Source organism: Nuphar pumila, chromosome 15 (genome assembly GCF_984573655.1).
Source record: "Nuphar pumila chromosome 15, dmNupPumi1.hap1.1, whole genome shotgun sequence".
NCBI lineage: Eukaryota > Viridiplantae > Streptophyta > Magnoliopsida > Nymphaeales > Nymphaeaceae > Nuphar > Nuphar pumila.
In genome coordinates, this window is record NC_143263.1 from 12,443,015 (window position 1) to 12,469,147 (window position 26,133).

Genomic DNA, 26,133 nt, shown 5'->3' on the forward strand with positions numbered 1-26,133 from the left:
TTACATCCAATTTGCCTTCCCTTCTTTAATGTCCTATTTAAATTCAAGTTGTTTTTGAGTTTTTTTTTATCAAAGCCATACTTTAAAACTAAAAGTTTGAAGTTTAAGTTAGAAAAATCTTTTTATATGTATAAAGTATATTTATTAGTTATCTTTAATAAATTAAATAAAAAAATTTGTCATGTCTGAATCACCAAATTGACTCGCTAGTCAAGCATGGTCGATCTGAGACCAAGTCTCGAGAATACCAACCATTAGATTGCACCTGATCCTTCCTCTAAGATTGTCCCATAAATTGTCTAATGTATTTTTTCTCATAACCTTTCCTACGTGTAGGTTGCTTGGGGGAAATAGAAAGCTATAAAATAAATGTGTTAATATAGAATGGTGACAAAGCACCTCTAAGGGAACGTTTGGGAGAGAAAGATGAAAGAAAATTGATGCAAAACTAAAAATTCTTAGGGCCTTTCCAAATGAGAGAGACTTTTTTGCTTAGAGTTTTTCTAAAAAGTGCATTTTTTGATAAGAAACATTCCTCCATGAGAGGTGGTGGCGGAATGTTTCCTACCAAGAAAATTTTATTTTTACACTCTCCACCACCCATCTCACCACCCTCCTCCTCTCTGTCATTTTTTATATTTTTTCACTCTTTTTCTCACATTACACAAACAAGCGAAAAAATTCTTTTGGAGAACTTCTCATATAAAAAATTCTTATAGGCAAAACTTTTTTTTTCTATGAAAGTTTTTCTCTCTTCCAAACGTAACCTAAGTCTAAGTCTCGATTCCAAATCAGGCTAAACCATATGCCATGGTCTACCTTTAAATATTGGCAATGTGGAAGTGGCAACAAAATTTGACCAAAGAATAATAAGCAAGATGAAAAAATAATAAGCAAAATGCTTTTTTGAAAAATCAAGAGAAAAAACCCAACACCTACCGCACATTGACTGGCCTCCTGTTGGTCAAATGCTTGAGGTCGAGTACTTCATTCACTCATGGGTTTTGAACTTGTGACATCACCCCTACCAGATGAACAAAGTCATCGTAAGGCAATAATAAGCAAATTGTTACTTATTCTAACATAAAAGTTAAATATCTAACCTAATATGTCAACATTTAGTTAGATTTAGTACATGGATATGGTTTTGGTGGTTCGCTGCCCAATCTGACGAATATCCTGATTTAACTAAGAGCTTTTAATCATCTGAATCCAAATCTAAATCCTTTTAACCAATATCTAACCAGCGGGAACTGGTATTGGCCACATCCAGACTAAATCTGGATGGTTTACATTCCTATTTGCTTGGCATGTCAGATCATAAGTGATTTAAAAAACCAGGGATATGAGATCCCCGAATCTTAGAAGACATAACCCGGATAGATTCCCCATTTGCATGAGGGTCAGATCCATAGTGACAAATATAACGAGATTTAAATATCGCGTAGTATCGCGAGAAATTGCCTGAAAGTTTAAAATGGCAATTTCTCATGAGATTTTCAAAATATCACGAGATTTATGAAAAACCATAAATACTGTGATTTAAACATGATATTTATGTTTTAAACGAATATTTATCATGAAAATTTGTGTATTTTTATTTTAAAATAGTTTTTATTAATATTTCCTTATAAAAATATTATTGATTTATTTTTAAATTTATTTTTTTATTGACAAGATTTTGCCAAAAAAATATGAGATTTATGAAAAAAAATCAATTTCTTTCGAGCTTTTGAAAAACAAGATTTTGACGAAAAAAAAGTTTGTCACTATGGTTAGATCTAGGATTGTCAACGAGTCGGCTTTACCTGGATCCGACCCATACCAAACCCTATAAGGTCCAGGTATGATAATAAATAAGAAGACTCGATTAAGACCCGGGTCTGGACTCGGAGGACCGATTGATACAAGGAGCCGGGTATAGTTCGTGAAATTTTTACTAGAACCGGACTTGACCCAAGTTCCGATTAAGACCCATAATTTTTTAATGTAAAAAAGATAATATATATATATATATATATTATTGTACCAGGTATGACCCAAGTCTGGTTCATGTAATTCTTATCGAGTTCGGCTATGGTTAATTTCTCTTATGGTGAGTCTAATTATACCCAAGTCTGGACCCGATACCATACCCGAAAATTGAGGCAAAGTTTGGTTTCACTATGTTCAAACCAAACCCGACCCGTTGACACCCCTAGTTACATCTAGTGCGGACCCCAATACTAGGCGGCAGAGCCAGAAGTTTTTCGTTGGGTGGGTAGACTTCGGGTCTCGGGGACAATGCTATGGTCTTGAAGGATGATCCATTTATTCGGACCAGTGGCGGAGCCAAAAAAAAATCATTGGAGGAACAGCCGTTCGTAGAGAGATAAAACTTAAACAAGTCTTTGAATTAAAATAACAATTCTTACAAACACAAACAACTAAATTTATGAACATAATAAGATAAAACCTTAAATTATACTTTTAAACTAAAATAAAGATTGTTCACTTAAGAAATACAAACAACTAAATTCATGAAAATTTTACAATTGGCATCTTCTATTTTTCTTATTTTGAAAACAATTCATAATTGCATCATCACTGATGGTATCAAATGTCTCTTTCTCTATGTAAGTAGCCAAAGCATCATTGATCCATTCATCTCCCATTCTATTACGTAGATGACTTTTGATATTGTTCATAGCTGAAAATGCTCTTTCAACACTTGATGTTGCAATTGGCAAAGTTAATGCCAACTTAATCAATAGATACACATGAGAAAATACAATGCACTTTTGAGTTTCTACCATCATCTCTGTTAGCTCTGCTAAAGATTTTAAACTTGAAAACTGATCATTGTTTCGCATGTCTGCAATATATATATCCAATTGATTTTCAAGTTTATTTATGTTTACTTTAGAAAAGTCTTTAGGGTAAAGTTCAGCAAGACGATCAACTTATCTTTATCAAAAGCATAAAAAGAATTCTTTGGACTAAAAAATGCCATTGAAAGGAGGAGCTCTGTATTTGCTTCAGTGAAACGATCATTCAACTCTTGAAGTTGCAAATCAATAATAGCATAAAACACATCAATACGATAATGATGCGATGTAATGATCTTTTCAACCTTACGTCTTGGTCGTACTTGAGATGTATATGAGTTTCCTAGATTAGGAATCAAAATATCAAATCTTTTACAAAATATGAACACTTTATTTATGAGAGAGTCTCATCCATTGTCTCTCAGACCTTGAAGGCACTGTTTTGATATAGTGACTAAACTCATAACATTCACAATGTCTTGATCTTTTCGCTGAAGTGCTTGTGAAAGATCATCAATTATTCTCAAAACTTTACAACATCAAATGTAAGCAAAAAACAAATTTAAAATCTTGCAACTAATGATATAAAATAATTGCATCTAAACTTTTTCCTAAATATGTATCTTCTGCAATGAAATCTAACACTTGAATAACAGAAGAATACATACTAAGTAAATTAACCAAAGCATCGTAATGAGAACCCCACCGAGTATCACCAGGTCGTTTGAAACTTATTTCTTGATTTAATCCCCGTCCTGTTTCAAGTTCACCCAATGCAAGTGCTTCAACAATTCGCATAAATTATGCTTCTTGAATAAGCTTAGATCTTTTGCATGAAATGAAGACAAAAGTTAACAACCTACCTAATATATTGAAAAACACATCAAGCAATAAAAATTTTTTAGCAACATCAACTAATGCCAATTGAAGTTGATGTGCAAAACAATGAATATAATGTGCAGATCCATTTTCATGTAATATAAGACTTTTCAATCCATTAAACTCTCCTCTCATATTATTTGCTCCATCATAACCCTGTCCACACAAACTTGATATGCTTAATTTATTCTTACAAAATGCCTCTTCAACTGCTTGTTTGAGTGACATAGAACTTGTTTTAAGAACATGCACAAGAGTAAGAAATCGCTCAACCACTCGACCTTTTTCATTAACAAACCGTAAAACAATAGTCATTTGTTATTTAGTTGATACATCACGAGAATCATCAAGTAAAATAGAAAAAATAAGTATCTCCAAGTTCCATGACAATAGCATTTGTGGTTTGTATAGAAGCAACCTTGACAATATCTTTCTGTATATCAGGAGATATCAATTTGTTATTTTCTGGAGCACTTTTTAATATAACTTTATTTATGTCATCATTGATCTTTGCAAATATCTTCAATAGCTCAATAAAATTTTCTCTATTAAGAGATTCTTCAGCTTTATCATACCCTCGAAATGCCAATCCTTGACTTAACAAGTATCTGATTGCATTAGCAGTTGCCCAAAGGCGAAGTCTATATTCAACTTTTTGTCGAACACTTTGTTGATAAAGTATAGCATCAATATATTGTTTTTGTTGGATCAAATTTTGACACTTCTTTCATGTTGAATTGTGAAAACTGCCAGAGCTTCCAATATGTTTATCAAACCTCTTCTTGTCTTTCTAGTTATCAAATCCTTCAGATACAGATGCCTCTACACCAATCTTCTATGTGCTTTTTGGCCTAAAAAGAGAACACTACAAACAATATGCTTTATGCTTACTTGTATTATACTCCAACCAATCCTTATACTCATCATACCAAGCTGGAATGAACCTTCATTTTTTGGTGGTTTAGTTGAAACGTACAATCTCAAGGTTGACAAGGACCTCAGATCATATATGCTCTACGAACATTGTCTTGGATATTAGGATGATAATTAAAAATAGAAGGACCAAGTGCAGGGTCTGCAGGTAACTCTGATTCATCAATTTCAGTTTTGATTATTTTCTGACTTGGTTCTCCTTTTCGAGTTAGAGAAGATTTATCAAAGATTAATCTTTTCATTATAAACTTATTCATTTCTACGCAACGAAAAAAAAAATATGACAATGTTATATGAGCCAAATCTCATTGCAAAAAAGGATCAAGCAAAATGAAATGACAACAAGAACAATAATAAAACAAGGAGTGAAGCCCCTGTTGGCAATCAGAGGAGGCAGTGGAAGCAAAGCCTCTACCAGACAGGGGGCAAAGCCCCCTGTTAGGAAGGGCTCGCATAGGCAAGGGGGGTGAAGCCCCTTGTCGAAAACACCAGCCGAGGCAGGGGGACCGCCCCCCTGTCGGGAAAAAAGAGGCAAGGGATGGAACCCCCTGCCAGCAAACAACCACGAGGCAAGGCCAAAGGACTTCGGCCTCTGTCGAATTATCAGGGGGGGCTTCACAAGAAGGCAGGGGGCTATGATGACTACTGGGAAACACAAGAAGGCAGGGGGCTATGATGATTGCTGGGAAACACAAGAAGGCAGAGGGAAAACATCAAGAAGGCAGTTGGAAAACATAAGAGGGGGGGGGGGGGGGTCGCCCCCCGTCGGGAAACACAAGAAGGTAGAGGACGAAGCCTTTGCCGGGAAACATCAAGGAGGCAGGGGGCTCCACCCCCTGTCGTAAAAACATCAAGGAGGCAGGGAGCAGAGCCCCCTGCCGGAAAACATAAGAGGGAAGGGGAAGCCTCGCCCCCCCGTCGGGAAACAAGGGGTCAGGGGGCGGAGCCCCTTGTCGTAAAATAACACAGGCAGCCAGGCAGGGCCAGAAAAACATCAAGGAGGCAGGCAACGGGCAGAGCCCCCTGCCGGAAAACATAAGAAGGAAGGGGGGAGGGGGCAGGGAAACACAAGAAGGCAGGGGGCGCCCCCTGCCGGGAAACATCAAGGAGGCAGGGGTCTTTGCCCTCTGCCAGAAAAAACATCAAGGAGGCAGGGGGCAGAGCCCCCTGCTAGAAAACATAAGAGGGAAGGGGTTGGGAAACAAGGGGTCAGGGGGCAGAGCCCCCTGTCGAGAAACAACACATGCAGGGGGGAGTGAAGCCCCCTGCCGAACAACATCAAGATTCAAGAGCGAGGGGGTAAGGAGGTTACCTGCCACAATGCGACGGTCGGCCGATAGTGATGGTCGTCGGCGAAAGAAATATGGCAAAGGAGGAGGAAGGTCCGACTGTGACACTGGTGGCTCGCATCGCCGGAGCTTGCAACAGAGAGGGAGAAGCTCAAAGGGGGGCACCAGCACTGTGGGTTCATTGAAGGGAGGCCGACGGCACAGTCGTCGTTGGCTGCAGAGCATAGGAGAGGAGAGCCGGTGAATGGGGTTGTCGATGACAGATGGGGAACGCCGGAATGGAGGAGCAGCGCACAAAGGAGAGCAGAAAAGTGACGAGGGTTTTACCCCTCACCCTTTTTGGCCTGCGTCTTTAAGATGCAAGCTCTAGACTCATCGAGAGCCTGGGTCCTGAGTTGACTCAGTTTCCCAAGTCCCGAGTCGACTCAGTTTCAAATTCTAGGGTGGGCGACCACCCACCCTTGCCCACCCCTGGCTCTGCCACTGAGTCTAGGCCTCACCATGAGCTGCCAGTCAGGTGTATCCAAGCATGCAGAACCATGGTATCCTCTATGTGTGTGAATGTGGACATGTGTGTATTTTTTAAGTTTAGACATCCACATTGCTCAAGCTCGTATTTACACGATGAGATCATTGCAAAACTCTAACAAAACAAAAGAGCATAAAAAACCTTCTCTCTATAACAAAAATTGAGAGAAAGAAGGAGAACACTAGAGAGGAGGAACAATGTTTCCTTCACTGCTGAGGACAATGGGGACTTTGAGGAATGTCATTATTGTGCTTTTACTAAAAAGAAAAGAAAACTCGTTTTAGCTATATGCGAAGTTAAATGATAAAAAAATTATTTAACTGGTATGCAACAATACTTATAAAATTGACAATATATATATTGATAAGTTACCATTTTCTTCAGGTGGCTCCTAAAAGTCCTAGATCCACCTGTGTGTAGATGGGTATCGGGCATCTTCGCTCGGTTTTGTGTAGCCTTCATTAAGCAGTTTCAAAATTCATGCCCCACCCACTTGTCGCATATTGCATCCCAAACATCTGGTTTCTTAGTAGGAGGTCCATGGCCCTTCCACTGCAGTGAATCATCTATCCCGCCAGATGCTTTTCTTGCTACAGTCTTCATATTGTGCAGCATGTCTGCAAATCAATTGACAACCACAAAGTAATAAAGAGGGACCAAGTCCTTGATAGAAAATCCATTGCCAAAATCGTGGATAACTTGTCTAGCATTCTCATATGAGTTTTTCGTTGTCAACATATATGAGAACAAACATATGAAAACCATTCTTATGGCAGATAAACAGTGATGCATCAACTCTGTACTCAATGAACCCTAGTTTCTCTAAGTACACACAAAGTCTCTCAAACCAAGTTCGAGGATCCTGTTTTAGTCCATAGATGGCACAATTCAACTTACATACAAAATTAGGATGCTTATTTTCAAAGCTAAGGGGTTGACCCATATAAACTTACTTTTAAAATACCATCAACCTTGGACACATATCCCCCACTTTTTAAAGTACACAAGAAGTCTCTCGAACCATGTTTGAGGAGCTTGTTTCAAGCCATAGGTGACATGATTCAACTTGCACACAAAATTAAGGTAATTCTTGTCTTCAAAACCAAAGGGTTGGCTCATATATATATATATATGGAATAAGATAGCGGGTGGCACGAGAAAGGTGGCTAAGGAGGTATTGGGTGAGTCTAAAGGCGGTGCACTGCTAGGCAAGGATACATCGTGGTGGAACGAGGATGTCAAATTAGCTATTAAGGTTAAAAGAGAGTGTTATACAAATCTAAGTAAAAATCGTGATAATGAGAATTTGGAGAAGTATATGATAGCAAAGAAGGAAGCTAAAAAAGTAGTTCGAAACGCAAGGGATAAGGTATATAAGGCGGTTTATGATAAGTTGGATACCAAAGAGGGCGAGAAAGATATTTATAGGCTTGCAAAGAGGAGAGATAGAAAATTGAGGGATCTGGGTATGGTTAGATGTATCAAAGATGAAACACAAAGGGTTTTAGTCAAATATGAGGAGACCAAGGAGAGATGAAAAGATTATTTTGATAAGCTATTTAATGAAAGTCATGCTCAGGATCTTGGAGACTTCTCCATTCATTTTCATGAGATGAATCGTGACTTCATGCGCAAGATTCAAAATAGAGAAATTGCAGAGGCTTTGAAGAAAATGAAATCAAGAAGGACAGTTGGCCCAGATGGTATACCTATCGAGGCTTGGAAATGCTTAGGAGAGAAAGGTTTAGAATGGTTGACAAATCTTTTTAACAAGATTTGGCGGACAAATAAGATGCCTAATGAGTGGAGGAAGAGTACTTTGGTGCCTCTATATAAGAATAAGGGTGATATACAAGATTGCACAAACTATCGTGGTATAAAACTCATGAGTCATACTATGAAACTTTGGGAGAGGGTGATTGAGTCTAGGTTGAGGAAGATTGTCATGATATCGAAGAATCAATTTGGTTTTATGCCTGGAAGATCAACTATGGAAGCTATACATCTTCTTAGACAACTTATTGAGAGAAATAGAGAGAGGAACAAAGATTTGCATATGGTTTTTATTGATTTGGAGAAGGCTTACGATAGAGTACCTAGGGACGTTCTCTAGTGGACAATGATAAAGAAAGGTGTTTCTCTCAAGTACATTAGTATAATTAAAGATATGTATGAAGGAGTAATAACCAATGTCCGCACTTGTGGAGTGGTGACAACCAATTTTCCTATAACAGTTGGGTTACATCAAGGATTTGCTTTAAGCCCTTTCCTATTTGCTATAGTGATGAATGAGCTTACGAGATCAATTCAAGAAAATGTGTTGTGGTGTATGTTGTTTGCTGATGATATTGTTTTGATTGATGAGTCTAGAGCTGGGGTTAATGCTAAGTTAGAATTATGGAGACAGACATTGGAAGCAAGAGGTTTTAAGTTGAGTAAGAGTAAGACACAATACATGGAATGTCGATTTAGTAAGCAACGAAGTAGTGATGGGAGTGTAGTGAAGCTTGGTGAGCACGAAATACCGGTGGATGATTCTTTCAAATATTTGGGATCTATCATTGAAAAGTATGGAGAAATTGATGGAGATGTAAATCATAGGATAAAGGTTGGGTGGATGAAATGAAAAAGTGCAACTGGAGTGTTGTGCGATCGTAGAATGCCATTGCGGTTGAAGAGAAAGTTTTATAGGACGACCATTAGGCCCGCTTTACTATATGGTACGGAATGTTGGGCTGCCAAGAGACATCATATTCAAAAAATGAGTGTAACTGAGATGCGTATGCTGAGATGGATGTGTGGAATACAATAAAAGATAAGATTCAGAACGAGGAGATACGTAAGATGGTAGGCGTTGCACCCATTGAAAATAAGATGAGAGAGAATCATTTACAGTGGTTTGGACATATTCGACGAAGGCCTAATGATGCTCCAGTTAGAAGAATGGAGAAATGAGAAAATATATTAGTTAAAAGAGGTCAGGGTAGGCCTAGGAAGACATGGATGGAGGTGATAAGAAAGGATATGAATGCTTTGAACCTCACCGAGGACATGACATTGGATAGAAATGAATGGAGGAGAAGGATTCATTTGGAAGACCCATAATGATTTTCTTTGTTGGTTCATATCGCCGACCCCAATTGTTTTGGGATAAAGGCGTAGTTGTAGTTGTAGTTGTTGTTATATATATATATATATATATATATATATATATATATATATGCGCGTTCAACATGATTTGTTTGCTAAGAATAAGACCTCATATTGTTTTTTTTAATGTAAAAATTCCATATTTTTAGCTACAGTCCATCGATTTTTAAAGCCTAAGGAAAACCTAATTACATGTTATAATCTCGTAATTCAAAACCTGTTCTCTATTAAACACACCATATAAATCACATCAGAGGGTCTAATCTAATAAAACAAAAAATAAAATAAAATGAAAGTGATTTTTACTCAATAGTTATAGTTATGTACCTTCATTAGTACCAGATATTTACTGCTGTCCATGGGTCCGATTTGTTTCGAACAAGACCCATACCAAACTCTATATGGTTTCAATTAAAAACCGGGTCAAACCCAAAGGGTCCGATTTGTATATGGATCCGAGAATGATTTATGAAATTTCATTCCAGACTCGGGGCTGACCTGAATTATACTTAAAACCTGTGTTTTTTTCAATATAAAAAAGATAAAAAAGTATTATTTTACTGGGTATGGGTTGGTTCTTGTGGTGAACCAGATCGGGTCTGGGTCCAAACCCGGTGCAGTACCTCAAAGTCATAACCGGGTCGAGATTCGATCCGAGAGAGAGAGGTGTTATTGGCACCGAAACCGACCATAAATAAGGAAACCCTAGGCCGAAAATCTCAGCCTTTTCTTTCTCGGGCCCCTAAAAAAGGAAGCCAACCAACGCTAAGCACCCAAGTAAACGTAAAAACCCTAGTTTTTTGCCCTTTCTCTCTCGCCCCTCTGCGACTCTAGAAAACCCTAAGAAGAAGCAGAAAGCAAAGGCCCTAGCTTCCCCATCTACCCACCGATCGATCAGAAGTAAGGACAAGGAGAAGAAGGAATGGAGGTGACGAAGAAGAGGAAGGCGGAGGAGAACGGGACGGCGGATCTAACTGTGGAGGACGCCCGCAAGATCCTGGAGCCCTTCACGCGGGAGCAGCTGCTGGACATCCTCCAGGAGGCCACCGTCAAGCACCCGGACGTCCTCGACGCCGTCCGTGCCGTCGCCGACAACGACGCCACCCAGCGAAAGCTTTTCATCCGCGGCCTCGGGTGGGACACCACCACGGACGGTCTCCGCACCATCTTCTCCGCCTACGGCCAGCTCGAGGAGGCCGTTGTCATCCTCGACAAGGCCACGGGCAAGTCCAAGGGCTACGGCTTCATCACATTCAAGCACATCGACGGCGCCATCAACGCCCTCAAGGAGCCCAGCAAGAAGATCGACGGCCGCATGACTGTCACCCAGCTCGCTGCTGCCGGCAACCAGCCCGCCTCCGCCGCCCTCGACGTCTCCGCCCGCAAGATCTTCATCGGTAACGTCCCCATCGACATGCCCGCCGACCGCTTGCTCTTACACTTCCTCCAGTACGGTGAGATCGAGGAGGGCCCGCTCGGCTACGACAAGCAGACGGGAAAATCAAGGGGTTATGCCCTCTTTGTCTACAAGACGGCCGAAGCGTCCAGGGCGGCTTTGGTCGAGCCGACGAAGGTCATCGATGGGCACCAGCTCCTGTGCAAGCTCGCTGTTGAGGGGAGGAAGGGGAAGCCTGGTCCTGGAGGTGTGCCAGACGGCATGCCAGAGGTGCACCCCGGTGGTCTGGGTGCGAATCCTATCCCTGGAAACCCTGGTGGAATGCAGTATGGTGGTGTGGCAGGTTACGGTGGGATGGGCGGTCACCCGAGCCACCCGCCTCCGACTGCGATTGCAGCCGGCCACCATGCTCTCAATTCATCCTTGCCGTCTTCTGTGAACCCCAGTCTATTGGGGGTTTCAGGCCAGGTTTCGTCGTCTCTGGGCAGTGGATATGGTGGCGGGTTGGGTGCTGGTGGGTACGGTTCCGGTGCAACGCAGTATGGTGGTTCACAATACAGTGTACCTGGAGCGGGTGGCTATGGAGCAATTGGAGGTGGGTCATCCTTGTATAGGATGCAGCCGACACCCGTTGGTGGAGGCGTTCCAACGTCTGGTGGTTATCCAGAATCTGGTCACTATGGGTTGTCATCCGGTTCATCTTACCCGAGCCAGCATCACCAGCCTTCTGGAACATCTCCGGTGCCGCGGGTTCCCTCTGGTGGGATGTACCAGAGCAGCATTCCACCGTATTATTAGGTGAGTGCTTCCTGTGCGAATCTTCATTTTATTTGTAACTCTTTTCTTTTTCATATTCTTTTGTCATTTTCATTTGGGTGTTGCTGGTTTTTGCTATTTATTTTTGAATTGTATGAATGGATGTGCTGTACATGAATTCCTTTGGAAGTTGTATAGTTATGTAGCTGGTAAAGTGGAAAGATCTCATTTCTAATATAGTTTTTTATGTACACAATTGTCTACGCTTGAATATTAGTCGATGCATGAATCATGTGTGTTTTTATGCAACTTTGTGTAGATGTGTGGTGCTGCTCTTGGTTTTGGTTCCTGTTTGCATTCTTTACTTTCAAGTCACAAACAGGTTAACTGTTGGGTTTTTTATGTGAAATTCCTTGGTTTTTATTTGCAATTTATTGATGCTTTTCCTTCATATTGTTAGGGCTTTGTTTTTGTGTTCCTCATGTCATCCTTCCTCATTTGGTTGGTATTTTTTGGCTTGGTTCATTTGTATTATTATTTTTTTGAACTGTTTCATGCTAGGATCGATAGATATAGTAGGATATGGGGTTCTATATCCACGTTACTCAGGTTCCTTCTGTTGTTTTTTTGGTTGTTGTCACCATTTTCATACATAGTCTTTCCTTGACATCCAATTGGAGATTTCTGTTCCGTTTAATGGAGGCCATTCTGTGGAAGTATGTTCTGGCTGCTTTTCTTTGGGCCATGTAGTTTCCCGCTTTCTATCTCTTTCTATGGATACAAAAGGTTGTTGGCATGAGAATGCCATAAGCCAACATGTCATGCATATATTTTTGTGTTCCGTTACTGTCACAATTTTGTCATTGAAATATTGTGTGGGCAATATTTTCTGTGGTTATCTTATTCTATAAGATAAAGCTCCCATCTAGAATTCCTGGATAACTGGGCATGGGTGAAAAGTTGAGATATTTTCTGTTGCTTGACAGCAGGTTTCATTTTGTGGTTTGTGCATGTAAAAAAATGGCACTATTTCACTCAACTGTTTCAATTATTTATATGTGAAACTTAAATGCTTCAATGAAGGAAAAAAATGAAATGTGAATTTGGTATGCAGTCACAAATTGAAATGCTTCAACCTTTATAAAATGAAATGTGAAAATTAAATTCAGTAGGTCTTAGTGTTTGGAAAATCCAGATGACGGTCTATGCATTGTATAGAGTACTATGCCTATGAACAAGGTGTCTATTGTATTAGGATTCCTGTATATCATTTTTCTGCCTTTGACATGCTGCCGTGGATGAAATGTCATCACAGTAGTACTATGTTTCTCTTGCCATGGTAATGTATATCTCACTTGTAACTGTTATCAGTGTTTTGACTGGCATTCTCTTGGCTGGACCTTTTGTCTGTCATCTCTTTGTTTATCTTGCCATGGTATTGTTTATCTCACTTATAGCTATTCTTGCTGTTTTGATTGACATGTACTAGGCTGATCCTTGTGACTGTATCAATTTGCCTGCATGTTTGTAAGGTTGATCATGTTATTCTAATCTTTATGATGCTAGTTTTTATTATAAAGGTTGCCATTTTATTGTTAGGAGTAATCATTATCCATTTTGACGTGGAGTAAGATGCTGTTTTTGCATTTTCTGTCTATCAGAGTTTGTTTTCATTGTCTTTATAAGGTTCAAAAGTTGGGCACTTTATTTTGGGTCTGTTCGATCTCTGTCTTCCACCCTGCACTGCCTTTCTTCCTATCGATGGCTTAGAATGGGGATGGAGCATGTATTCCATTGTTTGGTTGATGTATTTGTAGCTTTCTTGAACTTGTGTGTCTTGGAAAGGCTTCTGGGGTTTGATTGTCAAACATTTTGTGTTTTGGATCTTATTTCTAAAGTATGATAAGTTTAGGCTCACCTGTTTGAGATGTCTTGTGGCATGTGTGCGCACATGTTTGTTATGAAATTGCCATGGGACATGATCTTGTTGGCTTGAACATGTTCTGTGTGTGTGTGGCTGAGCTGCAGGTCATGTGAATATTTTCATCGCCATGGGGTTTGTTGGATTTTATGTTCATTATGGAGGGCCTATGTTGAGGGTTTTATGTCCCTTTTTCTCTGAATATACTCAAATATGCTTCATTTCCTTTAGGTTGTTGATACTTGCCAACTAATAGATGGTAACATTTGTTGGCTGTGCTAGACTTATGTTGTTCATGTTAGCTTGATGCCTTTTATGTAAACTTTCCAGAGGACCACATGTATTTCTCTTTTAGCTCTGTGCTGTGAAGCATGCTTTAATGCTAATAACATTTTTTAAGTGTTGGTTATGCTGGTATGTTGCTTTTGTTTCTATGTGTCCATTAGGGTGTGTCTAAATGCTTCAGTTCCTAAATTTGATGATCAGATTTGAAAACCAATGTTTCAAGATTCACATATGTCTGGCCTGATGCCCCAGTTTGGGCTAGAGAACCAAGGATTAGATTCACTATTCTCTGGCTAAACCCTTCAGCTGTGGCGAGGTCTGTGAGTTTACGTTAAAAAAATGATTCCTATATTTGAATTGCTCAGATCTGGTATTATCCACCCGCCAATCCAATCTCCCGGTTCTCAATTGCACAGAAGTTCTCTTTTTTTTATTTTTATTTTAAAAATGGTGTTTGGTTGAAGGCTTATAGCTCTTTTCTTGGACAACTCTCCCATGCTACTCACTTCTTTCCTTTGAATTCCTGTTTTACACTTCTTTCATTGGAGAAAATATAAACCAGTCACTTGTATCATTAAAGGCAATTTCTCGGAGAGATTTTCAAAAGTTGATAAATCATGGGAATATATTGGGAAAATCTTGCGAGTTTAAAAATTGAAAAAATATAAATAACAACAAAAAAGCTATATATTTTTTATTATTTTTCTTTCAAAAATATAAAGAAACATGTTTTAAAGGTTTTAAAATATAAAATAAAGAGAAAATAGGAAATGCAAACTTTAAAAAAATATTTTTTCTCAAAAAATACCAAGATATTTTGTCTCTGGTGATATTATGAAAATATCGCGATATTTTCAAAATATCGGCGATATTGGTGACAGTGATATAAACAACTCTGCCATTCTCTTTATTTGTCAAAACCTGTTGTCTTTTGTATTCAGATGTATGTGAGGTCACCTTGCGCCTTTGGATGAATTGATTTTGCGTACTCTCTCTACCATTTCTGAGGATCATGCTGGTTTATTTCCTATAAATTCTTTTTAAAGCACATGCTTTCAATTCATGTTCTCTCTTTTGCTTGAATTCTGTGGTACTAAAACTCCATGGAATTTATTATCCAATTTTTTTGCCTTGGTGGCATTGAAATGTATTTATAAAAACAAGGATGTTGTATTCCTGATGTTTTGCTAAATAAAGGGGGCCTGAAAAATACGTGGGTGGGGCTTCTCTGAGTTCTTTCTAGTGCTGCCATTCCAGTCTAGCTTTAGATGCGAAAACCTTGAACTGATGCCAAAATCAGATGCTTCTGCTGGTTGACTTGATGTACACCCGAACAATATCTGCTTGTATGGTTGCAACTGATGTTTGTCAACTTTCTTATGTGTAAGTTTAGATATGACAGTGGAACTGGAACTGGATTTTAGATGGTGCAGTCTTTGTCTTCTTTCTAGTGCAGCCATTCCAAATTTTGAATGTAGCTTTAGATCTGAAGAACCTTCGTTGCCCAGGTCATGTACTTCTGTTGTGTGACTTGATGTGCACTACAATTTTATCTGGTTGGTGTTGTTGCCACTGATGCTAAGCGTGCAAGTTTAGATATGTTAGCGTCACGGGAAACTGACTTTGTTTGGGATGAAAGTCAACTTCACGTATAGTTATTGGCCCAAAATCTTGGAATTAAGATATGACAGTATCTCATATTTGGCATGTGGCTTTTGACTAACTTTATCCATTGCGTATAGCATTTTCGAGCTTTAGGTGAGGGTTACAATATCATAATGATGCATGCTGTTATGCATGCTAGTATGCAAATAAGACTCTTTAGGTGGCCATTAGCTTCAGTTAACATACTATGTCTCGATCTTGCCATGACTGGTCTGTTATGCAGTCGTTTATTTGTGGGCATGGGAAGCTATTCGATGAAGGTTATGATTTTTGTTGCTATTAGATGCTGGTGACAAAAAGTCATTAGTATTTGGACTTTGGAGTGGTTGATGATAAACTAATGATGTACTACAGGATTGATATGTTACTGTTCAGTATGAGGCGGTGTGCATATAACAATGTGTTTGAAGTGGTTGATGAGAACTAATGATGTACTGCAAGATTGGTATCTTAATGTGCAGTAATTAGTGGTGTGTACATGATGATATGCTTGTTTGCATTTTCTGTGATAATTCTGCATATGATTGACCTTTCTAGCTTGATATTTCCACTTACCTTTCATTGTTCATAACAAGCCGATTTTGTAGGATTTATGACACCATTTCCACTTGCACCTTCTGCCTGAGGTACACAGTTAGTAGGCGGTGCAAAGCATTTTATGTTCATTATTTATCATTGTTTGCGTCATCCTTTAGCTTGTGCTACTCATGTATGGCTCATTGACATTAGGAATCTTTTTTGGATTGCATGTGAGGCATGTGGGTGCAACCAATGTTGTACATATCGTGCCGTATCTCACAATACAATACAATACAATACAATACAATACAATACAATACAATACAATACAATACAATACATATTGTTACTATAGTGAATATCGATATGATATGCACTAGTATCGTATGTATCGTACGATACATGGTTGGAACACTTAGAAAATGGTTAAATCATAATTTTTCAGTTTTGGGGCCGGCTCTCTCATTTGTGTAGAAGCCATTAGAGAGGTATCCACACACCCTAGGTCTTGTGAGTGATTTGGGGGCATATCCATGTGCGAGGGAGAATACTTCTGCAATTTGCTGAAGTGCATTTTCACCATTTTTCCACTCAAGGAAGTGAGTTATGGTAAAAAATCTTTATTATGAGTAAAATTGCAAAGCTACCCTTAAAATAAATGTTTGCCTTGAGAGGCGCTGCCCCTACAACCCCTCACCAACTTATCAATCTGCGAAAATTAGAGATTTATATCAAGGTATAAATCAGGCTCCATGGTCCAACAAAGATGGCTTCAGATGATTCGACATGGAAATAGGCACTCAAGTAACGAGTGAAAACCAATTGAAAATCGAGTGCAACCATTGCCATAATATTTTTGTTTATAAAAGTACGAGTCTTGTGCTATGTTCTTAATTGCAAGATATTTAATATTTTGCATTTTTCTTGTAAGATAATTGATGTTTGATGTTTTATACAGCTCATAGAGACATAATTTCCTTGTATGTGATTTTATGATTGCATTTTGTGCATTTCATTATTGTTTCTTGTGATGAATTTTTAGGCTTTTTGCTATTTTTGGTTAGATTTTTTTACTTTTTTTTTTCAAAATTTACTATTTTTTATGATACGATACGATAACAATCTTATTTTGGGCGCGACCAATACAGGTTACAATAAGATACTTGCAACCTTGGGTTCAACATATCTGTACAATCCTGACTTTTGATGCTTTACGGTCACATGGTATAATTTTAGCTTGTAGTCTTCCTAGGTCCATTGTAATAATCATAAGCCAAATGGTGATGGGCATGTGGGTGCATTTCAAGTATACAACAAGCACAACAGATTTATAAGAATTAGGACAGAAGTAGGACATGGCATAATTTTAGCTTGTAGTCTTCCTAGGTCCATTGTAATAATCATAAGCCAAATGGAGATGGGCATGTGTGTGCATTGCAAATATACAACAAGCACAACAGATTTATAAGAATTAGGACAGAAGTAGGGCAATGGCACACCCACACACATGCATATGTGTTGCTGAGTTGTTGTGGATGTGTATATCATTGAGTGGTTAATCCAATCAGACTTGGACCAATAACAAGTTGTCTAAGATACTAGAACCATGGAAACCTAATCAATACTTGTAACATTTAAATGAAACATGGTTGATATGGGTCCGATCCTTCGAAATGGGCCTGTTGCAGTGCGAAGCTCTACTGAGTGGAAAATGCATCGACTGTAGGAACGTGTGGTGTGTGTTGGCTTGATTGGTGATGTGTGGTGGTAGCATGACACACGATAGACAACTTGATGTAGAGCACGTCCCAGATCCAGCAGGAAACAGGCACAACAAATTTATAAGAATTAGGACAGAAGTAGGACAATGGCACACCCACACACATATGCATATGTGTTGCTGAGTTGTTGTGGATGTGTATATCATTGAGTTGTTAATCCAATCGGACCATACTTGTAACATTTAAATGAAACATGGATGATGTCTCGGTCCGATCCTTCAGAATGGGTCTGTTGCAGTGCGAAGCTCTAATGAGTGGAAAATGCATCAACTGTAGGAACGCGTGGTGTGTGTTGGCTTGATTGGTGACGTGTGGTGGTAGCATGACACACGATAGACAACTTGATGCAGAGCATGTCCCAGATCCAGCAGGAAACAAGAGCTGTCTCGGGTCCAGGACCGGACCTGAGACCCGGATCCGGATGAGGCCTTTAAAAAAACCACTACTAGGGTTTTGTGCGGGGATGAAAAAGTTTCAACGCAGCTTTTTGTTTCAGCCTTTTGTTTTTTTTTCTGCTTTAGTTTTCCCTGTTATGGTTTTCTTTTCAGCCGCACGTCCTTTGTAGTTTTACTTCTATTATTCCTCTGTCACGTTCAGCTTTTTGCAACAACTTTCACTGTAATTCCTCTTGTTTTCTTTTTCCTAATTGTTATTGCATTCAACTATTGATTGCTTGGTTAGTGAAAATAAACAGTCGTGTATTTTCACGGTGACCTCCATTCTTTTCCTTTAGACTGTTCATCTGGTTGTTCGATTGAAGTCTCATTAGTTGTTTGATTGACGTTCACTGAAATACAGTTCTGCACCACTTTGGCATCCACACGACAACAACCGAGCTATCACGTGCTGGTTTGTTTCCCTGTGGCTGCATCGAAGAGCGTCCTTTGGGTACCCATTACTGTGAGAATATCGTGCCCTCACTGCATCACAACTGTATTGTCGTTAGTGCATCGTTGTATGGCGTCACAAACGTGGAGCGTTTTTTTGTTAAAGACCTCTCGACTTGCAAGAGTTTTTGCGCTTAGCGGTTGGACGCACAGGGGTGCGTGTGGGTTAAGGATAATTTCTCCAAGGACCACATTAGGTGATTCTAACCGAGTATGGTGACTCGGGGCTAGCCGAGTGAATACCTAGCCGCCAACTAATGAGTATGAGTGGTGCTCTTTGCTATGGTGTTCAATCATCAACTGGTCTGTGAATTGGGGCCCGCAAGGTCTTGTTCCTTCAGTGGTGAGGTTTTGCTGTAGCGTGCACATAAAACTGTAATACGTTCCATGTCACGCAAGGCTAAGGCAAGTTTGTGCCCCTTACAGAAGTGATAGTTGGTATGAGACGACTATGCACTAAGCGACATAGACTAGATAGAATTCACATTTGAAAATGCGCTTGATCAACTTTCGCTAGGTAGCCGCGCACAAGGTGGTGCACAGGGCTAATGAAATGATTCAGTACATGGAAAAGTGTTGGTGCGCAGACTTTGGTTGTTAGGCTGTTCAGAGAGGGCTGCTTGGCGCGCCGTGGGTTTGCAAGAAATTCTATGCCTGTGACAGAGCGATGGGAAGGCTTGCGCTGGTAAGGAAGAACCGTCGTGCCGCACTGGCTTATTGAAAAAGTAAGCCCGTGATAGATGAAGTGATAGGCATAATGTTGATTGTGCAGTATGCATATTTGATTGTCACTATGAGATGTTTTTGGCTTGGTGGTGCCCTTGACATTGGTGTGGCACTACTTTTTAGTGGATCACATGCATGCTTTTGTTAAATCTGCCAACCCTAATTACTCACTTTGGTTCCCTCCATCTCTTCACTCTTGATTAGCAAGTGCTATTCTTTCTAATGAATAAGAAATAAAAGAGGGAATGCTAGAGAGGGAGGCTGAACTGTGGTTGGAAAACTTGGTGAGTTGACTCGGGAATCAATCCAGTCACTTTGGTTTGGACCATTTCCGATTCACAAATTCATCATAACTTGTTTTATACTAAAATCACCCAATTTTTTCTTTTGACTTGGCTGGGTCACAAGTTAGCGATGTTTCAACCAAGTTCAATATCTCATTTGTCTAGAGACACGTCTTTTTGGATCCCATCCGTTCCTCTCTCTTTGCTTAAATGCTCCAAATAGTCAATTTTTTCAACACCTGTTAGGTATTAAGGATTGCCACTTCACATTGTCTCCCCTGCTGTTCTTATTCCATTTTTGACAGAGATAAATTTATCGTGAGAGTCTGCATCTTTGACCTGCCAAGCTCAACTTGCCCGAGCCACCTGGCATCTGCTCAGATCAAAGATTCCTCTCTTCGACTTAGCCAAAGCCCCTCTCTCTCGCTCTCTTGCTGGTGAGGATTCAAGTGTCTTGAGCCACAAATCGAAGTACATCGGTTTTATTGTCCTTTCATTTGTTTTTACTATGAAATACGATCACCTTTTGGTGATTCTCTCTCTCTCTCTCTCCCCGACGGTTTCGTATCTCCTTTTATTAGTTCTTATTTTGATTTTATTTTTATATAAATATAATTACTTCAAGGGGTTTTCTTGAAGTAAATGTTTGAGGGGGGGTTTAAAGATTTTTTTGGGTCTTTTATAGGGTATAGTTTTCTTTTTACTATAATTTTATGTGAGAATAGGTTTATGTGATTTAATTTGATTTTTGTTTTGCATAAATTTGACTTAGGTTTATTTATTTTTGTTGTGAAACTTAGATTTATAAGTGTTATTGTAAATTAAATATAAAACTACGACACCCCTGCGCCACCGAGTAATCTTGTGCAGGTCACAGGATCAAGCTTGGCTGATCGGAAACTGATTTCTGAGATTGTCAACCATGGGCTGAACTATTGATTCTGAAGAGAACAGGCCAACAGGCCAGTCAGGGTTTGTCAATTCATGAGCAGATGCAAGGGCCCTCCCACCTGATCTCCCCTCTAGCTGGTGTGCCTAGTTGTTGTTGGCAAGATGTGTAAAGAGAGGGAAGGAAGCGAGGAAGGGGGATATCTCCCATTGGGTATAAACTTTAAGGAGACATGATGATAGTTGAATGAAAAAGGGCTTAGTTTCTTGATGTAGTGGCCATTTAAATGGTACAATAATCTTTTATAGAAATAGTAATTAACAAGAGGAAAATCTGGCATGTTAACCGAGTCAAAATTGTTTTTGCTACCTTGTTGGATCAATATTTTACTGAGGTTAGGTGCAAACCTACCTAAACCTGACATGTTGGCTTGGTTGCCCTGTGAATCAGATTGGTTGATCAAGTCACAGGTCAACTCAGCTAGCTTACCAACCATGGTTTTTATGTTAATTGGGTGGTGAGTTTTGCTGGCCATATGGCAATTTTTGTTGTTTGTTTGCTTTCTCTTGTTATAATACATATATTTCTCATAACCGTTAATGTGTGGACATCCACTTTTTTTATTGTTCAATGGTTTCTACCTTGAATGTTTTGAACATACATGCTTGTAAACCTTCTTTGTGAAATATTCAGTTTGTCCTAACCATGGCATTCTACATTGCTTCTTGACTTGTTCTATTCCCTAATTTATTTAGTATATGAATTAGGCTTATAGTTTGTCAGACATTTGTGCTTGCAACTGTGATGGTATTTGAAGCCACCTGAGGTGTTGGTAGTTTTTTGGGTTTGACTTCTGTCGAAAACAAAATTGGTTTTTGGACCATACATGCACTTTTATTTTGAAGGCAAAAATAGCTTTCTATGAAGAAGATATGATATCATATTTTTCACAACCATTATTTTGCTCTTTATATGAAATCATGTAAAGTTGTACCAGTGGTCACCCTGACATTTAGACAGTGATAGTTTCCTAGTGTGTATGCTTCTATTAAGTGTGACACTGTCACATTGATTATTAGAAGTTTGAGTTGTGTGTGTGTGTACGTGCAACTGTGCATGCACGTGTGTGTTCTCAGGTCAACTCTGTCCATCCTGTTGTGTCAAAATCATGGCTGCAGGCTTTATCTACCCAGCTGACCCTGGAGTCGCCTTTAGTGTGGTTTTTTGTCGATTGCACTTTCGACTGTGTCATTTTGATGTTAAAAGATGATTCTTGAATCATAAAATTTTGGTATTTGTCGGCCAGTGATTTTTGAAGCTTTGTTAGCTACATGATCCAAACCATGTTTTCTGCTGAATAGAATGTGGACCATATCTGTATGATAAAAATGGAACATCCAAACAATTTTGTGTGCACGTGTGTGTGTGTCTCTATATATATATATCTGTGTGTGTTTTATAACTTGCAGTACCATCGACTGCGATATGAGTTGATTGCTTTTTGGTCAGGCTTGTACATTTTTCAGAAGTTGCCAATCTGTTTTTTTTTGTTTTCCTTCAATCACCAAATACCTCCTGATCACCATCTTTTTGTTTTCAAGCTACAGATTTCCGTGATGCATGAACAGTGATGCAGATTGTTGTTTGGAGTAATCCTGACAAATGCCCCTTTTTTTCTCTAAAACCATACTTTGCACTTGATGCTTTAAACTGAAGCAGAGATGCTTTTTTTATGCTTGTTGCTTGTTTGCTTTCGTTCTGGCTATTTGAACTTGGTTTGTCTTTCCAAATCTTAGTTGCTTGAATGTGAGCTTTGGTTTTAATCTTTGTTGATTGGTACCATCATATAAGCTAGCTTTCTGGGTTGGTAAATTTGTTTTTGTTTTATTTGTTAGTTCATGTCTGATTTTCTTTTCTGCCTGCCTGTTTGATCTGGAATGATGTATTCGATTCAGGTGTATGAAAGCTCTTGGGCGCGAATTGCTTTGTATGGTTGTGGTGAATGCAGACATGTATCTGGTTTGATGAATGGTTTAGCAAACTATGTGGCTTCTCTGCTCTGAACTCTTTACAGATGCGGCTTGTTTTTTTATAAGTGGTATTTATGGGGATGACTAAGGAACCTACAAATGCGCATATCTGTTTAATGATCTATAAGAAGGAAGTTTATTATGTCTACTTTAATGTTTTCTGAAGGCTTATTTTAGTTGTTCTGATGCTTGTGATGTGGTGGTGGTGGTGGTGGCTTTGCTTTTCCTTATTTTGTCTTTCTCTTCATCACTTGGTTGGTTGCCTGTGACTGCTGTAAGTTACTCATATGTTTGTTTTGTCTTGATGTTTTTATGTGCGTGTTTCATGCTTGCATGTGTGCAATCTTTTTGTGTGTTCTATTGAATCCGTACACAAACCATTTTTACAAATTTTTCGCTTCTTTCAGCCTTGCCGGTGCTTTTGTTTATTTTGTTGCTTCTGCATTAATTGAAAGCTTTCCTGTTGGTTTTTAGCAGAGAGAGGGAGAGAGAGAGAGATCATCGGGACCATAACACTTATTTAGGCAATGTGGATATTATGCTCTTGTTCTTTAAGTGCTGCTGTTATCCATATTAGACTATTAGTCATCAGTATGTGATCTTACGAAAGCTGATTAGCCTCTAAAATTGTCTTTTAGCTTTTAGGAGTGAATTGAGGAAATGTGTGGATTTCTGTAATTGCTGCCTTGTTATGATAATTTTTTTCCCTTAAGCTCTGGTAGGTGGTCGCAAGACTAACAATAGATTGATGTATTCTGCAAAAGATTTCTTTGTATGTTGCGATATAGCACCTGAAAGTCTTTGACTAGATTATATTATTGTTCTAGTGCACTTTCTTCCTGTTTTCGTTGAAAAATTTGTGATGTAGATGATGTCTGGCCCACTTTGTTGTCTTCAGGGAACGAGCTCTTAACTTTTTGTTAGATTCCCCTGGGAAAATTGATTCCTTCACTATGCAATTGGTTTGCACATTGAATACTGATGGCAATGTAGTGCCACATTTATTTGTCAAAACTCTTCTCAAGTTCATTTTCTTTTGTTATTTTTTTCGAATTCAAAATATTGCTGAGATGAATTAATCATAAAGAGGATTAGTTGGTGTTTGTCCCACGGGAGTTCATTTGCTAAATGCCCTTGCGCTGTAAGTGGATATTGGTTTAACTTAAGACTGTGAAGTCCAAGATTGTGCCATCAGGTCATAGTTTGTGATAATGGTTTTTTTTTGGATGGTCAAGCTGGGGGTTAGGCAGACCCCCTACCAGCTCAATGAAAATAAGTAATTACAGAAAATCTGTATTCAAAATCACCCTTTGGACTGGAGGTTCCAGTAGGGAGGATCTTTCCATGTTAGTTACCCCCCCCCCCCCCCCCCCCGAGCAAGTTTTGCTAGAGATCTACTAAAAAAACAGATTTGCTGTAATTAAAGTTTATCTGTAGTCTGTCAAAACTGTACAGTTTGCTAATAAAGATACGTAACATTCTTGGTGGGTCCCCTCCCAAAAACTGTGTAATATCGTGTCCAAGTCTGCTCTACCGGACTCTATAATACCCTTCTCGCAATGCCCGTTGAACTTATAGCATCCTAGCACCGTGAACCCAACATGCCAACTGACTCTATATCTGCTGTTAATGTTGAGTTTCACCAATCCTAAAGGAGGTGGGTCCCATGCCCACAGGTTTGGAAAATGAGCATTATTTGATCCCTTGTCACTTGAATGATATCTTGCATTACCTTTGTCGTGTTTCGTTTGGTGGCTCCAAAATCTTCTCATTTAGTTCCAAATCATCCATACCATGACATAGAAGGTTATCTCCCTAGAACTTTTCTTTGAACGTTCTCCTCTATCACCTCATTTGATACTCTTTCACACTTGTCCCTGGTCTCCAATGCCTTCCAAAGGGATGTGCTACCAGTTTCCACACATGAACCACCCAAGGGCACCATACGAACAGGTGTGCCTTGTATTCATCTTTTCTTTTGCAAAATTTGCATATGTTAGGTATTTTGATGCCTAATCTTCTTTGCTGGTTTTGAGTTTACCTACCTTCAGTGGTTAGTACGAGGGCGATGGCCTCTCTAGGGGGAGAGATGTTTTGTGCTAACTTCCTTAAAAATACTGTTTCACTGCCCTCTTCTAATGCAGTTCCAAGCATTTCTCTTAGAGAAACCATTTGCCGATTTTCACTGGATCTCATCTTTAATCCTTATTGTCAAGTTTGCTTTTCAACATCCCACTTGATCAATGGGGGTATCCTGACCTTGTATCACTGAGTTTCATGTTCGGGAGATTATGTGTCCTAACTTTATGTGGATCCCATGGATTTTGTTATACAAGATGCGTTGAGAGTTGGGGAGCAAATGTTTCCATCCTAGGATCAAACCAAAAAGCTGTTTCTTCCTTCTCTACTATTGTGCCCCCTCCATTCATGGGGCATATCTTGGAGCTTCTCAGGAAGTCACAAGAATTCCTTTTGGAAGTATTTAATTCTCACTATGGAGGCGCATGGGGTGGCTTCATTATGACAGTCTAACTTTTATATCGCAGCTCTATTGGCCTCTTCTATCGAAACTCTTTCATTTTAAGCTTGCACACTTGATCCCGACTCAGGATCTGAGTGTTTGAAATTCTCACTATAATGCCAAAAGAAGTTGATTCTCTCCATTTCATCGATGAACACTGAATTAATTATCACAATTCTTGTTGTCATTGCTGACAGCATGCCGCTCCATTATTCCAGCTTTACTTGAAATTTCTCCAACTTTTCACACAATGCTCTTAGTGTCCCATTAAACATGGGTAGGCCCAGATATGTATTTGGGTCTCTTAGCCTGCCAACCAATCAACTATAGATTGTCGTCGCAGACCTGGTGCTCAGATTGCTTTTCAAAATTACTCATCAAAGATAATGCGTCATCTGCATAGATATTATGGTACCATGTGAAGTCTTTCACCTTCACCAGGGATATCCTACCTTTCTTTTCTTCATAATTCAGAATCTGGGTCAATCTCTTCATTACTAGCAGGAAGAGGTATGGTGACATGGGGTCCTTGTCATAATGTTTTTATTCTCACTAACAATTTGGTTTTCTAATCCACTCCGAATTGTCATTATGCGTGTGGTGAGTGAATTTATTTTTCCTTGGTTCAGAGCGTTTCATGGTCACCCTTATGTTTGTCATATTTTTTATGTAAATATTTGCTTTATGAATTTGCAAATGTCTATGATGTCATCAAGGGCGATATGAAGCAAGTTTTCTCTGTTGCAGCGGTTTTGTCTTTCCCTTGTAAAGTGGTAAATTCTTGCTTATTCTGCCTGCTTTTGCATTAACGACATGAGAGGTCTCTGTGGTTGTGATGCATGTACTGGCCGTGTCTAAGGACCGTGTGCAGTGTTCCCTTTGATCC

At 39.3% G+C, this 26,133-nt stretch overlaps 1 protein-coding gene across 2 annotated transcripts; it reads left to right on the plus strand.

Annotated features, from left to right (window-relative positions):
* The first annotated feature begins 10,308 nt into the window (after window positions 1-10,308).
* On the plus strand, window positions 10,309-23,962 carry LOC149814525 (UBP1-associated protein 2C-like). 2 transcript variants are annotated; one of them, XM_089988386.1, is made up of 2 exons: window positions 10,309-11,781; window positions 22,652-22,909. In XM_089988386.1, exon 1 carries the CDS (start codon window positions 10,510-10,512, stop codon window positions 11,779-11,781), a length of 1,272 nt encoding a protein of 423 aa, XP_089844512.1. In that variant the 5' UTR covers window positions 10,309-10,509; the 3' UTR covers window positions 22,652-22,909. The 2 variants fall into 2 exon arrangements, with proteins under 2 accessions (XP_089844512.1, XP_089844513.1); XM_089988387.1 differs by lacking the exon at window positions 22,652-22,909 and adding an exon at window positions 23,625-23,962 and having other exon boundaries at window positions 10,315-11,781.
* Window positions 23,963-26,133: the final 2,171 nt, after the last annotated feature.